Source organism: Onthophagus taurus, chromosome 11 (assembly GCF_036711975.1).
Source record: "Onthophagus taurus isolate NC chromosome 11, IU_Otau_3.0, whole genome shotgun sequence".
NCBI classification, from domain to species: Eukaryota; Metazoa; Arthropoda; class Insecta; order Coleoptera; family Scarabaeidae; genus Onthophagus; species Onthophagus taurus.
Window position 1 is genome coordinate 14,902,208 of NC_091976.1, and position 18,674 is coordinate 14,920,881.

At 35.0% G+C, this 18,674-nt stretch overlaps 3 protein-coding genes across 3 annotated transcripts; 1 reads left to right on the forward strand and 2 right to left on the reverse strand.

Moving 5' to 3' along the window:
* The first annotated feature begins 1,169 nt into the window (after positions 1–1,169).
* Positions 1,170–6,281, forward strand: LOC139432122 (uncharacterized). Its single transcript, XM_071200468.1, has one exon. The coding sequence runs from the start codon at positions 1,170–1,172 to the stop codon at positions 6,279–6,281; it is 5,112 nt and encodes a 1,703-aa protein (XP_071056569.1).
* A 4,508-nt stretch (positions 6,282–10,789) lies between these two features.
* LOC139432123 (piggyBac transposable element-derived protein 4-like) lies at positions 10,790–11,800 on the reverse strand. The gene has a single exon (XM_071200469.1). It carries the CDS (start codon positions 11,798–11,800, stop codon positions 10,790–10,792), a length of 1,011 nt encoding a protein of 336 aa, XP_071056570.1.
* Positions 11,801–13,440: 1,640 nt separating this feature from the next.
* LOC139432124 (zinc finger BED domain-containing protein 5-like) lies at positions 13,441–14,631 on the reverse strand. Its single transcript, XM_071200470.1, has 3 exons — positions 14,608–14,631; positions 14,216–14,419; positions 13,441–13,992 (listed from the first exon to the last, which is right to left on the reverse strand). Exons 1-3 carry the CDS (start codon positions 14,629–14,631, stop codon positions 13,441–13,443), a joined length of 780 nt encoding a protein of 259 aa, XP_071056571.1.
* Positions 14,632–18,674: the final 4,043 nt, after the last annotated feature.

Below are 18,674 nucleotides of genomic sequence, written 5' to 3' on the forward strand. Positions count from 1 at the left end.
GGGAGTTGAGTTCGTTCGGGAAGAGGCACTTAAAGTCTCCCGGTTGTTTGCCGATTAATTATTAAGAAACAAAGAAAAGCTAAGGATGTTTCAATTTCCATTCTAATTGCCCGTTGAATACGAATTTAACTCCGGTTGTCGTCCCACTTTTAAACCTCCACCTCCCGGTTTAAATTTAATCCGTCTCTCCACATACAATGGAGAAGAAAGTTATAAATGAGTTTGATTGTGCATACACGTCCAGATGATCACAAAAGATGTCGTTGTTTTAATCGGAATTTCTTAACAACGCGACTCTTCGACGTCGTCGCCGTCGTTTACAAAAAGGTTAGATGTTATTCGGGGTTGTATTTCAAGATTCTCGGGAGTCACTCGTTTCCTTTGTTAAGCTTTTTCAAGAAGTCCTGCCCCCAAAACGGCCCGGGCAACTTGTTAGGAATGCGTCGCCGCTGTGTTAATTAAGAGACAGGCTTAATTACGCTTAACAAGTTATTTGTCTCGACGACCCTCCTCTAGACTTTGCCGCCACCGGAGAAGCATCTGTTACACAAACAGAAGAAGCACTTATGTTTTAAACATTTAAAACTACAATCCTAAAAAAATTTTCCTTTCTTTCATTTACAAAAAGAAATTGAGAGACAATGTTTATTATAATCAAAGAATTCCATGTATATTTTACCGGTAATCTGTATAATCCGGTGTTCTATACAATACCTAAGCAATTTATAGTGTTGAGTTAGTAACATTAATATTTTTAAGTTTTGAGTACTGTTGGGTTGGTAGTATTGAAAACGGTGCACATTGCGCACAACACGAAGCGGGTGTCATGGCGAAGACGCGAGTTAACGGTCATGGCATGTAAAGATTTAATCGTTTATACTTGAATATATTAAAATACAGCAGAAACTAAAAAGTGGATTTATTCCCCAAAAACATTGGTCCTTCGAGCATGGATTAGTAACAGTGAAGACATTAAAAATTAAAAAAAAAATTCGTGAATTGCATCATCTTGGCTGGGGTCCGGCGATCGGAACTTGGTTCTTCTCTTCGACAACGACACGAGGTCAACTCATCGGCGGCGGTCACTGGTGGGTTCCTGAAAGAAAACACAAAACGTAAACTAAGTCCTTTTTTATTTTTATCCTTTTTCGTGAGTATTGCTTCACAAAATGGAGGAACTCAAACCTCTGTTGGCAAAAAAGAAACTGCTCAAGGCACAATTAACGCGTTTCGGGACGTTTCTCGAAAAAATTACAACGGAAAAATTAAACGAATTGAAAATCAGATTACAAAACATTAAAGAGATTTTGCATGAGTTTAACAAAATACAAAACGCGATCGATTTACTAAACAAAGACGACGAGTATAATGACGAATACGAAATATTTGAAACAAAATATTATGAATTAATAGCAGAGGCGACAACATTTATTCAAGAGCGAGATAATGACACCGTATGTAAAAGCGCTATAAACGATGAAACGATCGGTTCGGCGGGGGCTGCGACGGCTTATGCACCGAGCGACGGTTATTTTCATAAAAATGTTAAACTTCCTACGTTGGATTTGCCTAAATTTTACGGAGATTATGATCAATGGATATATTTTCACGATACTTTTAAATCGCTTGTTGACAATGACAACTATGTAGATGACATCAATAAATTTCATTATTTATTTAGTTGCTTAAAAGGTGAAGCAGCGAATATCATTCAATCTCTTGAAATCACAAAGGAAAATTACAAGATTGCTTGGGATATGTTGCGTCAAAGATACGAAAATAAGGCGGTTATAGTAAAAACACACGTTAAGGCTTTGTTTGAATTACCGATGGTTACAAAAGAAGCTCATCAAAACTTAAGACGTTTAATTGATAGTTATAACAGGCACACTCGTTCTTTAAAGGCCTTAGGTGAACCAGTAGAGCACTGGAGCACGTTGCTTACACATTTGATTTTTAAGAAATTGGATGACGCTTCTAAAATGAAATGGGAGGAGCACGCGGGGCAGACATTTAATAATGATGTACCAAACATAAAAAGTATGATATATTTTCTTACAAATAGATGCAGTATTCTGGAAACCATAGAAGGTCATAACAAAACGAATAAACATATAGGACAAAAGAAGAATGAGCGTACTATTGCAAATTTAGCCACGAACAACAAAACGTGCGTTTTTTGTGAATCGGGCGATCATATCATTTACGGTTGTAATAAATTCAAAGCATTAACTACAAGCAAAAGAGTTGAGGAAGTTAAAAAACTCAGGCTTTGCTTAAATTGCCTTCGTTCGGGACATTTCTCGATGGATTGCAAATCTTTGTCCACATGTAAGGCTTGTAAGCAAAAACATAACACGCTTTTGCATTATGATACACAAACAAATACACACACAACTGAAAAACGTGTTACAACCGCACATACCATGAAAGCATTGGAGAATACTTCGATAATTTTAGCAACCGCGCAGGTTCACATCAAAGATGCGACTGGAAAATGGTGTGAGGCTAGGGCACTTTTAGATTCTGGCTCGCAGTCGAATTTTATGACAATGAAGCTTGTAGAAAAATTGCAATTACATACTTACAATTTAAACGTACCGGTAACAGGTATTAGTCAATGCAACCTTAATGTTAAGTATGGAACGAATACCAAGATTAAGTCTATATATAACTCATACACCATTGATTTATCATTTTTGGTTATAAGAGATATAACTGATAACTTGCCAAATGTTCCAATAAACATCAAAGAATTAGAAATACCGCGACACATTAGGTTAGCTGATCCGAAATTCCATCAACCAGGAGAAATAGATATTTTAATAGGCGCTGGCTTATTCGCTGAATTGTTGTCTATGGGTCAAATTAAACTCGGAATTGGTTTACCTGTTCTACAGAAATCAACACTGGGATGGATCGTATCCGGGCCTATGAGTACAAATTTAAGACAAAAGGTGCGCAGCAACGTATGTATAAATAACTGCGAGATTCAAAGGGCCTTGGAAAAATTTTGGAAGGTTGAAGAGTGTACGGCACAAATGGTTTTTTCTGCGGAGGAAAAATATTGTGAGAATCTGTATCAACAGACGACCACAAGGGACAACAATGGACATTTTGTGGTACAACTGCCAACGAAAGATAATATTAGCGAATTAGGAACATCGTTTGAAACTGCTGAAGCAAGATTTGTAAATTTGGAACGAAAGTTATTCAAGAATCAAGAATTATGGAAACAATACTCCGAATTCATGAGTGCATATCAAGAATTAGGACACATGACAAGAGTAAATCGCGACGATACATATGCGTATTATTTACCTCATCACGCAGTAATTAAAGATACAAGCAGCACTACGAGGCTCAGAGTAGTATTTGACGCTTCGACAAAAACAAGTACTGGCATTTCACTGAATGATACTCTAATGGTTGGACCTACGATACAACAGGAATTATTTTCCATTCTCTGTAGGTTTAGAGAACATAATTACGTATTAACCGGTGACATTGCAAAGATGTATAGACAGGTAAACATCATACCTAGTCAGAGAAATTTACAACGTATTATATGGCGACAAAGTCCTGAACATGATTTGGAGCATTTTCAATTAAACACGGTAACGTACGGCACCGCATCAGCATCATTTTTGGCAATTCGCAGTCTGCATCAAGTTGGCATAAATATTCAAAATAAACATCCTAACATAGCTAAAGTTATAATCGACGATTTCTATGTTGATGACCTTATTACAGGTTCAAAGACTTTGGAAGAAGCATTGAAATTAAAAAATGACTTAAGTGAGATCTTAAATGGTTGCGGATTTGAATTGCGGAAATGGAATTCGAATTCACAAGAAATTCTGCAAGGAAGCGATGAAACAAGCGTGGATTATCTAATAGGTGACTCTAAGGATGTAAAAACGCTGGGAATTTTATGGTGCTCACAAGACGATACACTTAAGTATTCAATTAAACCTATAGTTGAATACGGGAAATTAACGAAACGTATTATTCTGTCAATTATTGCTCAGATATTTGACCCACTTGGTATTGTATCTCCTTCTACGATCAAAGCAAAGGTAGTTTTACAGCGTTTGTGGCAGCTGGGAATCACGTGGGATGAAGCTGTACCTATCGAACTTTACACATCATTCAAGAGGCTTTATGAGGAATTGCAATATTTGGCAAAACTACAAATTGATCGACACATTTTGCTAACAGATTTTGCAATGGTAGAAATGCATGGTTTCAGCGATGCTTCTGAAATGGCTTACGGAGCATGTATTTACATTAAAACCATAAACCAAACTAAAACAAAGATTCGTTTATTGTGCGCCAAATCGAGAGTAGCACCTTTACGGAAAATTTCATTGCCGAGATTGGAACTCAATGGTTGTTTATTGTTGGCAGAACTAGTGAAAAAACTACTTGATTCATTAAACACAGAAATTACTAAGGTTTATCTCTGGACTGATTCCACCATAGCGCTTGCTTGGATACATGCGGATCCTTCGAGATGGCAAACATTTGTTGCAAACCGCGTATCGCAAATACAAGAACTAACAGCACATGCACAATGGAAGCACGTAACCAGTGCAGAGAACCCTGCAGATTTGATTTCTAGAGGTATCGAGACTTCTCAATTAATAAAGTCTAACCTTTGGTGGGAGGGGCCGAAATGGTTAAAGAGTAAAACTTATCCTGATATTGACATGAACTTTCCTAAGGAGTTACCAGAAAAGAAAAAAAATAAACTAACTTTCCATTGTACAATTACATGCGACATTTTTGATAAATATTCATCATTAAATAAATTAAAAAGAGTTGTTGCGTATTGCATGCGCTTCTACAATAATTTGAGAGAACCTAATGAAAATAAAATAAAGGCAAAATTAACTACACTAGAGTTAGAAAGCGCGTTTATGCGACTTTTGAAAGTCATGCAAAGACAGGAATTCAAAACTGAGATTGATTTATTGATGGCTAAAAAGAATTTGCCTAAAAGTAGTAAATTATTGTCTTTGAATCCAATGTACGAAGATGGATTGTTAAGAGTTGGTGGTAGATTGCGTAATTCAGAATATGACTACGACATCAAACATCCAATCATATTGGCTAAAGGACATCCTTTGACTAATTTAATTATACGTGAGGAACATTTGAGAAATTTGCACCTTGGCCCACAGGGACTTTTATCTTGCATCAGACAAAGATTTTGGCCTGTTGGCGGTTTAACTGTCGTGAAGGGGGTGATTGGGAGATGTATTGTATGTTTTAGAACTAAACCAGTAAGTCCCAGTTATTTGATGGGTGATTTACCTAGAGATCGCACATCGGCTATAAGACCATTTTATGTAGTGGGTATAGATTTTGCTGGCCCATTCAACAGCAAAGATGGGAAATTAAGAAACAGAACTATCATTAAATCATATGTGTGTTTATTTGTGTGTTTTGCAACCAAAGCAGTACATATTGAGGTGGTATCAGACCTAAGCACCGATTCATTTTTAAACGCATTCAAGAGATTCGTATCTCGACGAGGTTTATGTAAACGAGTTTACACGGATAATGCAACTAACTTCGTTGGCGCTAAGAATTATCTCAACGAGTTGAAAAAAGTAATCGACTATAACAACGATAAACTTGAAAGATTTTGCTTGAGAAATAACATAGATTGGCAATTTATTCCGGCACGTTCTCCGCATTTTGGAGGTTTATGGGAGTCTGCTATCAAATCGGCTAAATCGCATTTTATACGAATTATTGGCTGTAACGTTTTAACCTTTGAAGAGTTAACAACAATTTTTACTCAAATCGAAGCAATACTAAATTCTAGACCACTTACTCCTTTATCCACACATCCTGATGATTTCTTGGCTCTTACCCCGGGACATTTTCTCATTGGAGAACCTCTTAATACGATTCCTCAGCGAGACGTTATGGATATCCCCTTCAACAGACTGAATCAATTCAACAAACTTCAACAAATGTATCAACATTTCTGGCGAAGATGGTCTATGGAATACATCAACATCCTACAACAAAGAGGCAGATGGTCTCAAGCTGTTGGAGAAAACGTTAAGATTGGACAGCTAATATTACTCAAGGAAGACAACACTCCACCGTTGAAATGGCGACTGGGAAGAATTCTTGAAGTTCATCCTGGCAGTGATAATATTGTGCGAGTTATTAGTGTAAAAACAACCAGTGGTGTTGTGAAGCGGGCTGTTAAAAAGGTGTGCGTTCTTCCTATAGACGTTGAAGTACCTAAAAAACTATAACATGTAATATTTAGATTTTCGTTATACTTACCTATTTTTATCTTGAAAGTTAGTACTTTCAACGGCGGCGGTATGTTGAGTTAGTAACATTAATATTTTTAAGTTTTGAGTACTGTTGGGTTGGTAGTATTGAAAACGGTGCACATTGCGCACAACACGAAGCGGGTGTCATGGCGAAGACGCGAGTTAACGGTCATGGCATGTAAAGATTTAATCATTTATACTTGAATATATTAAAATACAGCAGAAACTAAAAAGTGGATTTATTCCCCAAAAACATATAGAATGTAAATGCAATAAAACTGTGTGTATTTATAGATGGATTTTTTTAATTTTCAGCTCTACCGGTTTCGATCAATACATTTAATCATCTTCATATTCAGACAATATTTCAGACATATTTTTAAAAGACATATTAGTTAGTTAATTAAGCTGTTATTCTCTTAATCTTGATTATTTAACTCTTCTCTTCCTTGTTACCCAGTTATTAATTCAGAAATATCCAATAAGCCTACCATGCAACAATATGCGCTATGTGTTTCTTTTCTTTTATTTTTGAGGTTATGTATGTGTAGTGAAGTTAGCTGGTTTTATACATTTTAAATTTAAATTAATTTGTGAACAAAAAATTTAATCTGTATTATCGTCATTGTTTAAAATTATCTAATTAGTACCAGGTTCTGTCACTTTGTTATGTCTTAATTGTTTGTGGTGTTGTAAGGTTTGTCAAGGGTATATGATGTGGAAAATGGAAAATGGATCCGGTAGGAAAGGTGTAGATTTTAGGGTGACGAAGGGATTTTTGATTGTCATTGGACCCAAAATGTTGCGATGTTCCTATTACAACCTTATAGGACATCCTCGTTCACTTGGGTTTTTTTTTGAACATCAAATAGAACATCTTCTTAATGGATGTGTTTAATCCATTAAGAGACGAGTAAAAATTTTCAAGATTGGTGGAATCTAGAGTTTAGCTTGAGGATGTTTTCCAGATAGGATGTATTTCAGGTAGTATTTGACATCTTCCCTTAGTGTAAAGTGTAGCTACCGTCTACCTTTTACTGGACACCTTTATTGAAAACTTCGCTTTTTATTGACTATTCGGGAGACTATTCCGAAACTACGATTTTTCAAAAACTTTTAATGTTAATCGAAAACGTTGAAATACTTGAAAATGTTAAATATATCGGGCAACATTATAAGGTTATAAGAACTAAATATGACTTTTCAAAATCGATCATCTCCCTTCTTACCCTGCCACGCAAGCTTAATCCTATAATAGTTCTTAGGGTTCTCATCCCTGTGGCTCTCATGATTTGTTTGGTTGTTGATGTTTCGGCTCTTGTGCCGGTTGCGTATGTTAGCAGTGGTCTTACACAGGGTTTATGAATCTTTACTTTTGCTTTTTACCGTCATGTGTTTTTCCGCCATTTGATGTCCCGTAGGCGGATATATCTGCGGCTTTGGTTGCCTGTGATTTCTCTTCATGTCTGGTGTTATTGCATAACCTGTCGGATCGACTTTCCCATCGACCTCCAATTTGCATCGTGTTGAGGCTATGGAAATGACCATTGATTATGTTTTCTGGGTAGAAATTTGCATGTTGAATTGTTTTGCGGTTGTTTTCAGTTTGAACAGCATACATCGTCAGCGCAGCTCTTGATCTGTATTTTACAATTTCCCATTTTGTCACCTCTATTAGTGCTCGTGACGCTACTTATAATTTGGTCTAAACTAAACGACTCCCCCCGCCTAATTCCGGTTAATACTCCGGCATAATGCCGGCGATTTTCTCCGTTAGTCCAACGCGGTTTTTTTTTGGAAATATTTCTATGAAATTTGCATATTCCTGCTATTATGTAATATTATCTATTTAATACATCAGTATACGGGTTTAGACGTACAGTCTGTTAATTAATTATCGTAGCCGACGTCATCATTGCAAGTATGCAACCAATATCACAGTGCAATACGCATCATACGCAAATCGCGTATTGCTATAAAAATACTGTGATATTGGTTGCATACTTGCAATGATGACGTCGGGTTTGATAATTAATTAACACATGGTACGTCTTTTAAGACGGCTAAACCGGAAATGTTTCTAGTTCTAGATTTAGTGTTAGTACTACTATTAGTTTAATAAAAACACATGTATAACAATCTAGCGCTGGATAACAATTTAAACTAGAACTACCGTCCTTGATTTGTATATCGTATAGACAACTCGGGCAATACCCCAAATTTATCTATGAACATGGAATAGAGCAACTTAGGGAATAGCCCAAGTTGGATTCTATCTATGTCATCGAAAAGATAAATGTTAGCGCTCACAGATTCCATGAGCGCTAACAGTTGTATTTAAATACAGGATGTCTCACATAACTGATTCATTAGAACTTTTTTAGGTTCCACTATTCGTATAGTTTTGAAATTTTGATTGGGTTGAATTATTCAATTTCATAATAACCTAATTCCATGTTCATAGATAAACTTGGGGTATTCCCCAAGTTTGCCTTCCGATGATGAACCTACACATTTAGCAAGTTTGGCTGACTTATCACCTAACGATTCGGGCTCTTCTACTGATGATGTAACAAATTCAAATGGTTCTACACCTCCTGCTACACCAGCCTTGTAGTCTGAGTTTGATAATGAGTCGGATTGGGCTAACACGGAAACTGATCCCGTAGATGTTCCATTCACGGGGGTAGCATCGTTTATATCGAATTTGGGCAATAATGCCAAACCTATTGACTACTTCAGATTATTCTTTGACGATGATATAATAAATAGAGTTGCAACTGAAATAAATAATCGTGCAGTTGTCCTCAAGCTATCCTAAGAATCCGATTTTTCATGATTTTTTAATGACTATCGAAGAAAATTGATAACTTTATAAAATCACAAAAATTCTGATTACATTCAAAAATTATTCTCTCAAATTTGAGCAGAGATTTTCGTTATTAGATTCGGTTAGGTGAGTGATAATGTGCAGACTTTGGACTATAAATTACGAATATTTCATTAAGATATCTTAAGAATTCGATTTTTTATAGACTATGGAAGAAAATTGACAACTTTATAAAATCACAACAATTCTGGTTACATTTAACAATTACTATCTCAAATATGAATACAGATTTTCAAATACGGTTAGGTCCATGACAAACTTTGGTCTATAAATTACGGATATTTCATTATGATATCTTAACAGTTTGATTTTTCATTTATAAAAAAATTTTTCGTTTATAAAATCAGAAAAATTCTGAAATTCTGGTTCTGAGGCGCATTCTGAGGCGCATGGCTTAAAAGTAAACTCCAGCAAATCTAATGTGATAGTATTTGGTAACAGAAATCATAGGAAATTTGTTGATGACAATCTTAACATTTGTGTAAATAATCAAGAACTACAACACGTACGCACTGTGAAAAATTTGGGTTTGTTAATAGATGATGATTTAAAATTTGATTCACATATAAATAAGTTACTACAGAAATCATATTGCGTATTAAAATCCCTTTATCCATATCGGCATGTATTAAATGAGAACAGTAAAAGATTACTGACTGATTCTTTGATTTTATCCAATTGTAATCATTGTGACTCGGTCTATGGTGCTTGCATAACTGGGGACAATCGAAGACGGGTGCAGTATGTCCAAAATGGGTGCTTAAGACTAATTTATGGAATTCGAAAGTACTGCAGAATTTCACATTAGTTAAAAGAATGTGGGTGGCTAAATATGTATAACAGGATCATTTTTCACAGGGGAGCAGTTTATTTTAAAATTTTAAATAAAAAAACAACTGTTTATCTGAGCAAGAAGATATCGTATCGTACTGACATCCACAATATCAATATTCGTCGAAAAGATGGACTTACAGTTTCTCGTCACGCGTCGGCTTCATTTCGGAATTTTTTCACTTATTGTGTGACAAACTTTTGGAATACCCTTCCTCGTTCATTAAAAATATTGAACCTGTCGAGTTTTAAATATAAATACAAGCGATATCTCTGTAAGCACCAGATGGAATCAATTTAGGTTTTCTAGAGTAAACTTTTAATTTTTATTTGCTTTATTTGTTATTTGCTTTATTCATGCATTCAATTTTTGTTTTTTGTATTTTTTGTCTTGTGCGCTGTATTCATTTTCACTACTTACTTAGAAGCAATATGTTGTGTTCATGGGGACTGGGGGAAGAGCAGACATCACTACTTTGTGATGTTGTCTGACCCAGCCACCTGTTAGCCTTTGCAATTTTGTTGTAATTTATTGTAATCAATAAATCTGCTCATACACTCCCGGACAGTACGCCGTAGGTTAGGCTTAGTAGATCTTCTCTGCATATGTGGTATCACTAATTCCTTCGCTAAATTTTTCAAAAACATTCTGCGGTTGTGAGTCACTCCTATGTTGTAGTTTGGATGTTCCTTCGTAAAGACTATACATATATGCATTGAGTGCTACAACATCAATGATGTTGAAGAAAAATGTCATGGGCCATCATTTACTTTGCCTCTTCCACGTGTATGTCGACACCATTTGATCCATGATGTCAACACCGCCCTTTGTTTTATTATAATGAGAGATGATTTCAGGCTTCCTCTTAGCGTCGTCATTGATAGATACGTCGTGGTGCATGGTGCTTTGTAAAATTACGCATTTGTTCTTTTTACGTGCGTAACTTACCATGGATACGTTATTTTGAAAACAAAACAATGAAGAGTAAACTAAACGATCTTTTGAGGCTTTCATTTCGTTCGGAATGTCACGCTTATTCTGACGTAGTGTACCCACAACAATAATATTTTTATCCAACAGATAACTTGCTAGCGGAACACTAGTGAAGAAATTGTCTATCGTGAGATTGCGACCAGAATTATGAATGCCACGCACAAGAGTTTGTACTACTTCAAGCCCCAGGTTTTTATGTGGAGGTTCTCCGGGCTGGCGACCAACATAAACTAAACCATCCAAAGCATAACCAGACGTAGATTCACACATCCAAAATATTTTAAGTCCATATTTTGCCGGTTTACTTGGCATATATTGAACGAATGTGCATCTACCTCTAAACCCAACGAGTTGTTCATCAATAGTTACATTAGTATCAGGTATGACGCAGGTTTTGCATTGCTGAATGAATAAATCCCAAATGTAGGACACCATTGCTAACTTATCGGTTTCCAAACACGCATTCCGGGTTCTCTTGTCGTAAAATCTGACGAATCTTCGTATTTCTTCAAAACAAAATATGGACATTGTGAGTCGGTATACAGAATTGGCAAATTCATCACAAAATAATTCTCTCGCAGGAACATCCCAGCTTCTGTCAACTCCCGCATGAATAAGTAAACTACAGATTGCAAGAAATTCATCAACAGTTACATCTTTCCACGGTTTTCCTTTTGCTCCATAAACACGTTTGCCCTCTAAATTAGTACAGTTCACAATTTGTTGTACAATAACTGGAGTTACAAATAACTGAAACGCTTGTTTTGGTGTTGCAGCCATATGTTTCCTTGCTAGTCCTGGCGTACGACGAATACATAATGTTGTGTGGTTAAATTTTATTTTTTGCTGGAGGTTCCAAACTAAACACCAGACCATTTGGAGCAATGTAACCGCTCGTTGAAGGCTTACCAATATCATCAACATCATACTCTGAATTATCGTCACCATGATCAGAACCAATTCGAAATTTCTATCTTCTGTGTCATCATTTTCTGCTTTTAACACTTCACTTTCTTCAGAAGGCAGATCATCACATTCTCACGCTTTTCACATTCCTTTTTAACGCCATTATCATAGGTATCTCACAAGTTCACTCAATCCAACTTCTATTCCAACTGAATGAAAAACAGCTGCACCTACTTTTATACATCCAACAGTAATGCACGTTTTAACTTGCACAGACACGCACAATTCCGCGCAGCAGTGTTTGACAAATTATAATAACCCTCAACCTGTAATGAACAAGTTGACACTTGTTCTATAGCAGTGGTCTTCAAACTATTTTGAGGCGCGGAACCCCTTTACAGTTATATATATTTCAACGGAACCCTTAAGAAAAAATTAATATCAAATTATTACTTATGTGAATTTTAGAATGTTAAACAAGTAAATTGGTAAAAAATACATATTTTCATTGTTCATTATTATAAAAGTACAAAAATAAAACACAAATGCAAAATTAAAAGAAAATTAGATTGCATGCGCTAATGGCTGGGGTGAGCCTGTTTGCCCTTGCATAATATATTCAAATCTGGTAAAATATTTGTTATTTGTAGACGCATCTCATTTTCTGCATCGAGCCTATTGCTGTATTTTGTTGTCGTTGCTACCTATGTATATTGAAAATGAATGTTCGCATAAATAGGTAGAAACGAAAGGCAGTAATCTAAGAGCGATTAGAATGCTCTTGTTGATATTTCTGGATATTCTGCGTACAATTTTATCCAAAATTCTAGTAAACCTTTTCTGTCAAATGCACATTTCAAAACTGAATCCGTTGATATATCTATTAATTATTGTTCTCTTTCTTTCAACATTAAATTCCCAGATTTATTGTAATATTGAAATGGATCTTTAATCCATTCATACGATTCTGTTGTTTCTGGGAAGTATATTCGTATTGTCCGTTTTAATTGAATAATATGTTCCTCAATCAGTTGTCGAACTTCATTATTTATGACTAATTCATTTTCGATTAGAAAACTGTTTAACATTTGGAAACATTGCACGTTATTTGATTTAACGTAAGATTCCCATAAATCTAATTTCAGTAGTAATGAATTGATTTTATCATGCATTTTAATAATGTTGATATTAATTCCTTGAAGTGATTTATTGTATTCATTTAAAACAGAGAATATATCTGCCAAATAGCATACGGTTTGTAACCATATTTCACAAATCAATTTTGCTGCATATTTGTGATTATGTTCATTTAAAAATAATCTGACTTCATCTTTCAACTCTACAAACCGAGTTAAAATTTTACCACGTGAAAGCCAGCGTACTTCTGCATGCAATAACAAAGTTTTATGCGTACTAGATAGCCCCTCACATAGCAAAGCAAATAATCTGGAATTTAGTTCCTTCTTTATAAAATTTATAATTTGCACTGTTTCTTCCAACGTATCTTTGAGTTTTTACGAGATACGTCTTACCGCTAATTGATGCCTATGAAGACAACAATGGGAATGTTTAATATGAGGAGCTAGTTGAATAATTCGCGATATTGCTCCTTTTTCGCGACCTAATAAGGATTTTGCTCCATCAGTACAAATATGCGCGCATAAATTCCAACTTATTTTATGTTTTTCCATGTACAAATTAATCAGTTTAAAAATTTCTTCTCCAGTCATCCTTCCTACGAAGGGTTTACAGAAGAGCATATCTTCTTGCACTGAAGAATTAAAAACATAGCGTACCAGTACAATTAACACAGCTAATCCTGCAACATCTGTGGTTTCATCCAACTGCAATGCAAAAGGATGGTTCGACGTTTTCATACGATTTATTAAATCATTTTCACAAAATAATGCCATTTCTTCAATTCGTCTTGCAATTGTGGTGTCCGATAATGGAATGCTGTTCACTTCTTCCAGATAAGTCCCTCCAAATGTGCAAGATATTACATCCTTAATGCAGGGTTTTATTAATTTTTCGGTAATTGTGTAAGCCTCTAATGCGGAATGAAGCTTCAAGTGATTTCGCGTTATCAGAGAGCAGACATTTACAAAATGTCTTTGTTTTCTTCTTCAATTCATCATTTTTACGTTTGAAATATTCAACACTTTTGTTGCAAAGATTTGCATGGTTCGTTTCAAGGTGACGCTTTAATTTTGCCGGATTCAAACTGCTGTTACATATTAACTTTTCACATACTACACAAAGGCCATTCGGTTCATTTGCATCTCCTACCCAGGTAAATCCAAATTGTAAATAATTTTCATCATATTTTCGCGTCTTTATACCTTCAGATATTTTAATTTTCTTTGTTATAGGTACTTCGATGGGTACTTCTTGAACTTCATCTAACAATGTAGTGTCATTTACATTACTTGCAGATGTTGAAGGACTTTCAGTAGTACGTTTTAACGTTCCCGTTTTTAACCAAAAATCCATCTGCAAAGGGATTGCAAATATTTAAAAATATACTCCTTACAACCAATTAGGAGATGAAGTTTTATACGAAAATGATTTACTATATTTTTTTCAACTATGTAAATTTACATTTACATGGATAAAAGGCAAAAATTATTTTTCGAATAAAAATTTGAAATAGAAAATTTTAAATATTAGAAAACACTTACCTTTGCTTTGGCAATATAGTTCATATAACAATAACCAAAAAACGTATTCATACACAAAAGAGTACGTCAAAATAAATGCAATAGTGCCTGTATCGCCTTACAGTCTTTACACTACTGCGGCTACTGCAGCTACAAGCTACAACTTGCAAACGTGAGACAGTGATCCGCTGACTCCAACGATTGTGACGTAACATTTACAGCGCGAAATTTTAAAATTATAAGCACGGTTTCATTTTTATAACTATCCATCTTTATGAAAAATATTGAATTTTTAAAATTAGTATACTTATTGAATAAGTAGGGGTTGACTTATTGACTTATATAAAGAAATATTTGGGCATGGCCTACGGAACCCTAGGGGATGGCCCACGGAACCCCAGGGTTCCGCGGAACCTAGTTTGAATACCGCTGTTCTATAGTAACTAGTAGTACACGGGCTTCGGAGGCCCGGTTTATGCAAATACGGGGTGCTAATGGAAACGATTTTTTTTTCGATTGCTAATTACACTTGAATGTTTTTGAATCAAGTGTGTATTGAATAAAGACGTGTTTAGAACATATCTAAATGCTCAAGCCGACTGAAATTATTTTAAGAAAATTATGAGTAACTAAAATCTCGCCGGGCCTGAGAGGCCCGGTTTATGCATCCTAGGGAGGTCCATGTAGGCAGCCCCCCGACATACCCAAAAATAAAAAAAATTTATGCTAAAGTATTGTACTAGTTTTGTACCCTAATGTACCTCCAACGAAAAGTTTTGTACCCCTACGGTTTTTAAACTATAACGTTTTTTGTGATGGGGGGCTGCCTACATGTCAGCCCCCCACATTTTTTGATAAAAACGAACCTTTTAGTACACTAAAATATTGTACTAGTTTTGTACCTTAATGTATCTGTGAAAAAAAGTTTTGTACTTCAACGGTTTCCGAGAAACAACCCCTTTTATAAGGCGGGGGCTGGCAGATAGTTACATTGTGACGATTTAACATACAAACTTCCCAGTTTCTGTGCGTTATAGTACTGTACTAGTTTTGTACCTTAATGTACTGGTGAAAAAAAGTTTTGTACCCCAACGGTTTCCGAGAAACAACCCCTTTTATAAGGCGGGGGCTGGCTGAAAGTTACATTCTGGCAATTTAACTTACAAACTTGCCATTTTCTGTGCGTTATAGTATTGTACTAGTTTTGTATCTTAATGTACCGGTAAAAAAAAAGTTTTGTATCCCAACGGTTTCCGAGAAACAACCCCTTTTATAAGGCGGTGACTGTAATAGATTCAACGTTGTAGTGTTCTTTTTATTCATGAATGGCTTTTTCAAGAAATCTAAACAGGGGAATACCAGCCATTAAATGTTAACTTCGTACAGAAAACATAAAAAAATAGTTTCTACACAGTACATTTATTCCATCAAAATATGTATTAATAATTACTATAAAATATTGAATAATTAAGAAAATTTAATTTGTTGTCGATACCTATCTCTACAATAAAATTCTATAACTTACAGAAAATGGCAAGTTTATAAGTTAAATCGCCAGAATGTAATTTTGTGCCAGCCCCTGCCTTATAAAAGGGGTTGTTTCTCGGAAACCGTTGGGGTACAAAACTTTTTTTCACCGGTACATTAAGGTACAAAACTAGTACAATATTTTAGTGTACTAAAAGGTTCGTTTTTGACAAAAAATGTCGGGGGCTGACATGTAGACAGCCCCCATCACAAAAAACTTTATAGTTTAAAAACCGTAGGGGTACAAAAGTTTTCGTTGGTGATACATTAGGGTACAAAACTAGTACAATACGTTAGCATAAAGATTTTTTATTTTTGAGTATGTCGGGGGGCTGTCTACATGGACCTATCCTAGGGATAAGATGTAACGAAAGTTTTAGTAGAAGGGTTAATAAATGTATTGAAGTGGGTGGGGAAATATTTGAACATTTATTATAAATTTTATACTTGTTGATTAATAGTATAGTTTAATCATTTTTTTAATAAATAAACAATATTTAGAACTATTTGAATAAAAAAATTATTTGGATTTTATCTACAAAAGATGTTTCGCCGTCGTACTGGTAAAACCACACGGTAATTTTTTTAAAATTACATATTTTAGTTTTATCCATAGATTCAGATTTTACCTTGAAAATAAGGTCAAGATCAAAAAATTTTATCGTCATATGGTTTCCCCCTTCGCACAGAACAGCTTTCATTTGGTTCATTTTTATGTAAAATGAACCGTTTTCGAGATAATCGCTTGTCTCACGTTAAATGAACCAGCCGGTATAATCACAAAAATTCTACGTATATTCAAAAATATTGTCTCAAATATGAAGAGATTTTCAAATATGGTTGGGTTAATGACTTTGGACTGCAAATTACGAACATTTCATCAAGATATCTTAAGAGTTCGATTTTTAACGATGTTTTAATGACTATCGAAGAAAATTGATGAATTAAAAAAATGTTCATCTCAACAACTATAAGGTATGTTAATTAATTATCGTACCCAACGTCATCTTTGCAAGTATGCAACCAATATCACAGTATTGCTATTGCAATACGCGATTTGCGTATTTGGTTGCATGGTACGATAATTAATTAACACAGTATATATGTTATGTAAAGACGGATACCTCGATTGAATATAGGAGACTTTAGCTAATATTCTCCCGTTTTCTGCACAAAACGAGTAAAGTATACGTCACTAATAAATCCAATTTTTTATCAAAGGAAAACGTTGTTGGTCTTATTCAACAAGTAATACGATTTATACATTAAAAATTTAAATACATATAAATTAACTTGCCTAAAGTAGATTCAATCATCGCTACGTTTTAAATGAAAGAGTAAGAAAACGTTTCTAAACTAAACGATGCGATTTCTTTATTTATCTTTTTCAGTACAACATGTTTCGGCTAACAAGTAGCCTTCTTCAGGTACAACTAAAATTAAAATTAAATAGTTGGTAAAAAATTTGATGCAAAAAACGGAATAGTTACCGTCAATGTGGTACACATATGAGTAATCATATAAATTATTTCTTTTTTACTTTCTCTTCCTAGTAAATAAGTAAGTAGATTTTATCGTCAATGATATTTGTTTTTTTGGTTTATGTCAGCTGGGTAAATAAGAAGATCTCGAAATAAATAAATAATTGTTAATGTCGTTGAAAGAGGGGAGCAACCTATGGCTTTAGAAGTAGTCGTAAACGGTATACGCAGACTCCGACGCTATTATCGCACGTAAATATTTGCTTAATTAATTGAAAGCAAATGGTATCGGACCTTGGAACGGTTGGGTGCCGGCTTCGGGATCAATACAATTGAAAAAGAAACCGGCTCCTTTAAGGCTCACGATCCAAACAACACACCCAGACCTCTCTCCAAATCGTGTTCTCAACGTTAAACCAACTAAATGCATTACGTTTTATCGGAACGAGATTAGCTTTAAATACCGAACGAAGAACGAAACAAAAAGAATGTATACGATTTTTATGGAAACAATTTCAATTGAAATAAAGGCACTTTTTATTTCATTATTTTTTTTAATGATATGAGATATTGTTTTTAAGCATAAAAAAAGGCAATTTTAAATCACTAAAGTTTTTGGTAAAAACAATGATTTGATTGCGAAATTTGAATTGGTTGAAAATGTTACCTTGTGAAATTTAGAGTTAGGTTTGGTTGGGTGAGACGTCCGCCACCACCAATGAATTATTAGATGGCTTAAGCGATACAGTCCGGGTTGGTAGAGTAATGGGCCAGATTTGCATGTAATTCTCGTCGCGGCGACCGCCACCACCGCCGCCGCCGGTTTTAATTGCACCCCCGTTGGTAGGAACGCGACAAACTGCTTGACCGGAAACGGTCTCCGTCCCCCGGTTTAGGAAACACGCCACTCACGTGACCGAAACTATCAAAACATCTTTAAAGGTAACTTTCGAAACTTCTTTTGTTCTTAATCTCAAAGAAACATGACTTTAACTTCTATTTAAGTAAATTATAATTTTGTATTTAAATAATTATAAATATTGTAAAAAAATATTAAAATTGTACATTTATTTTTAATTT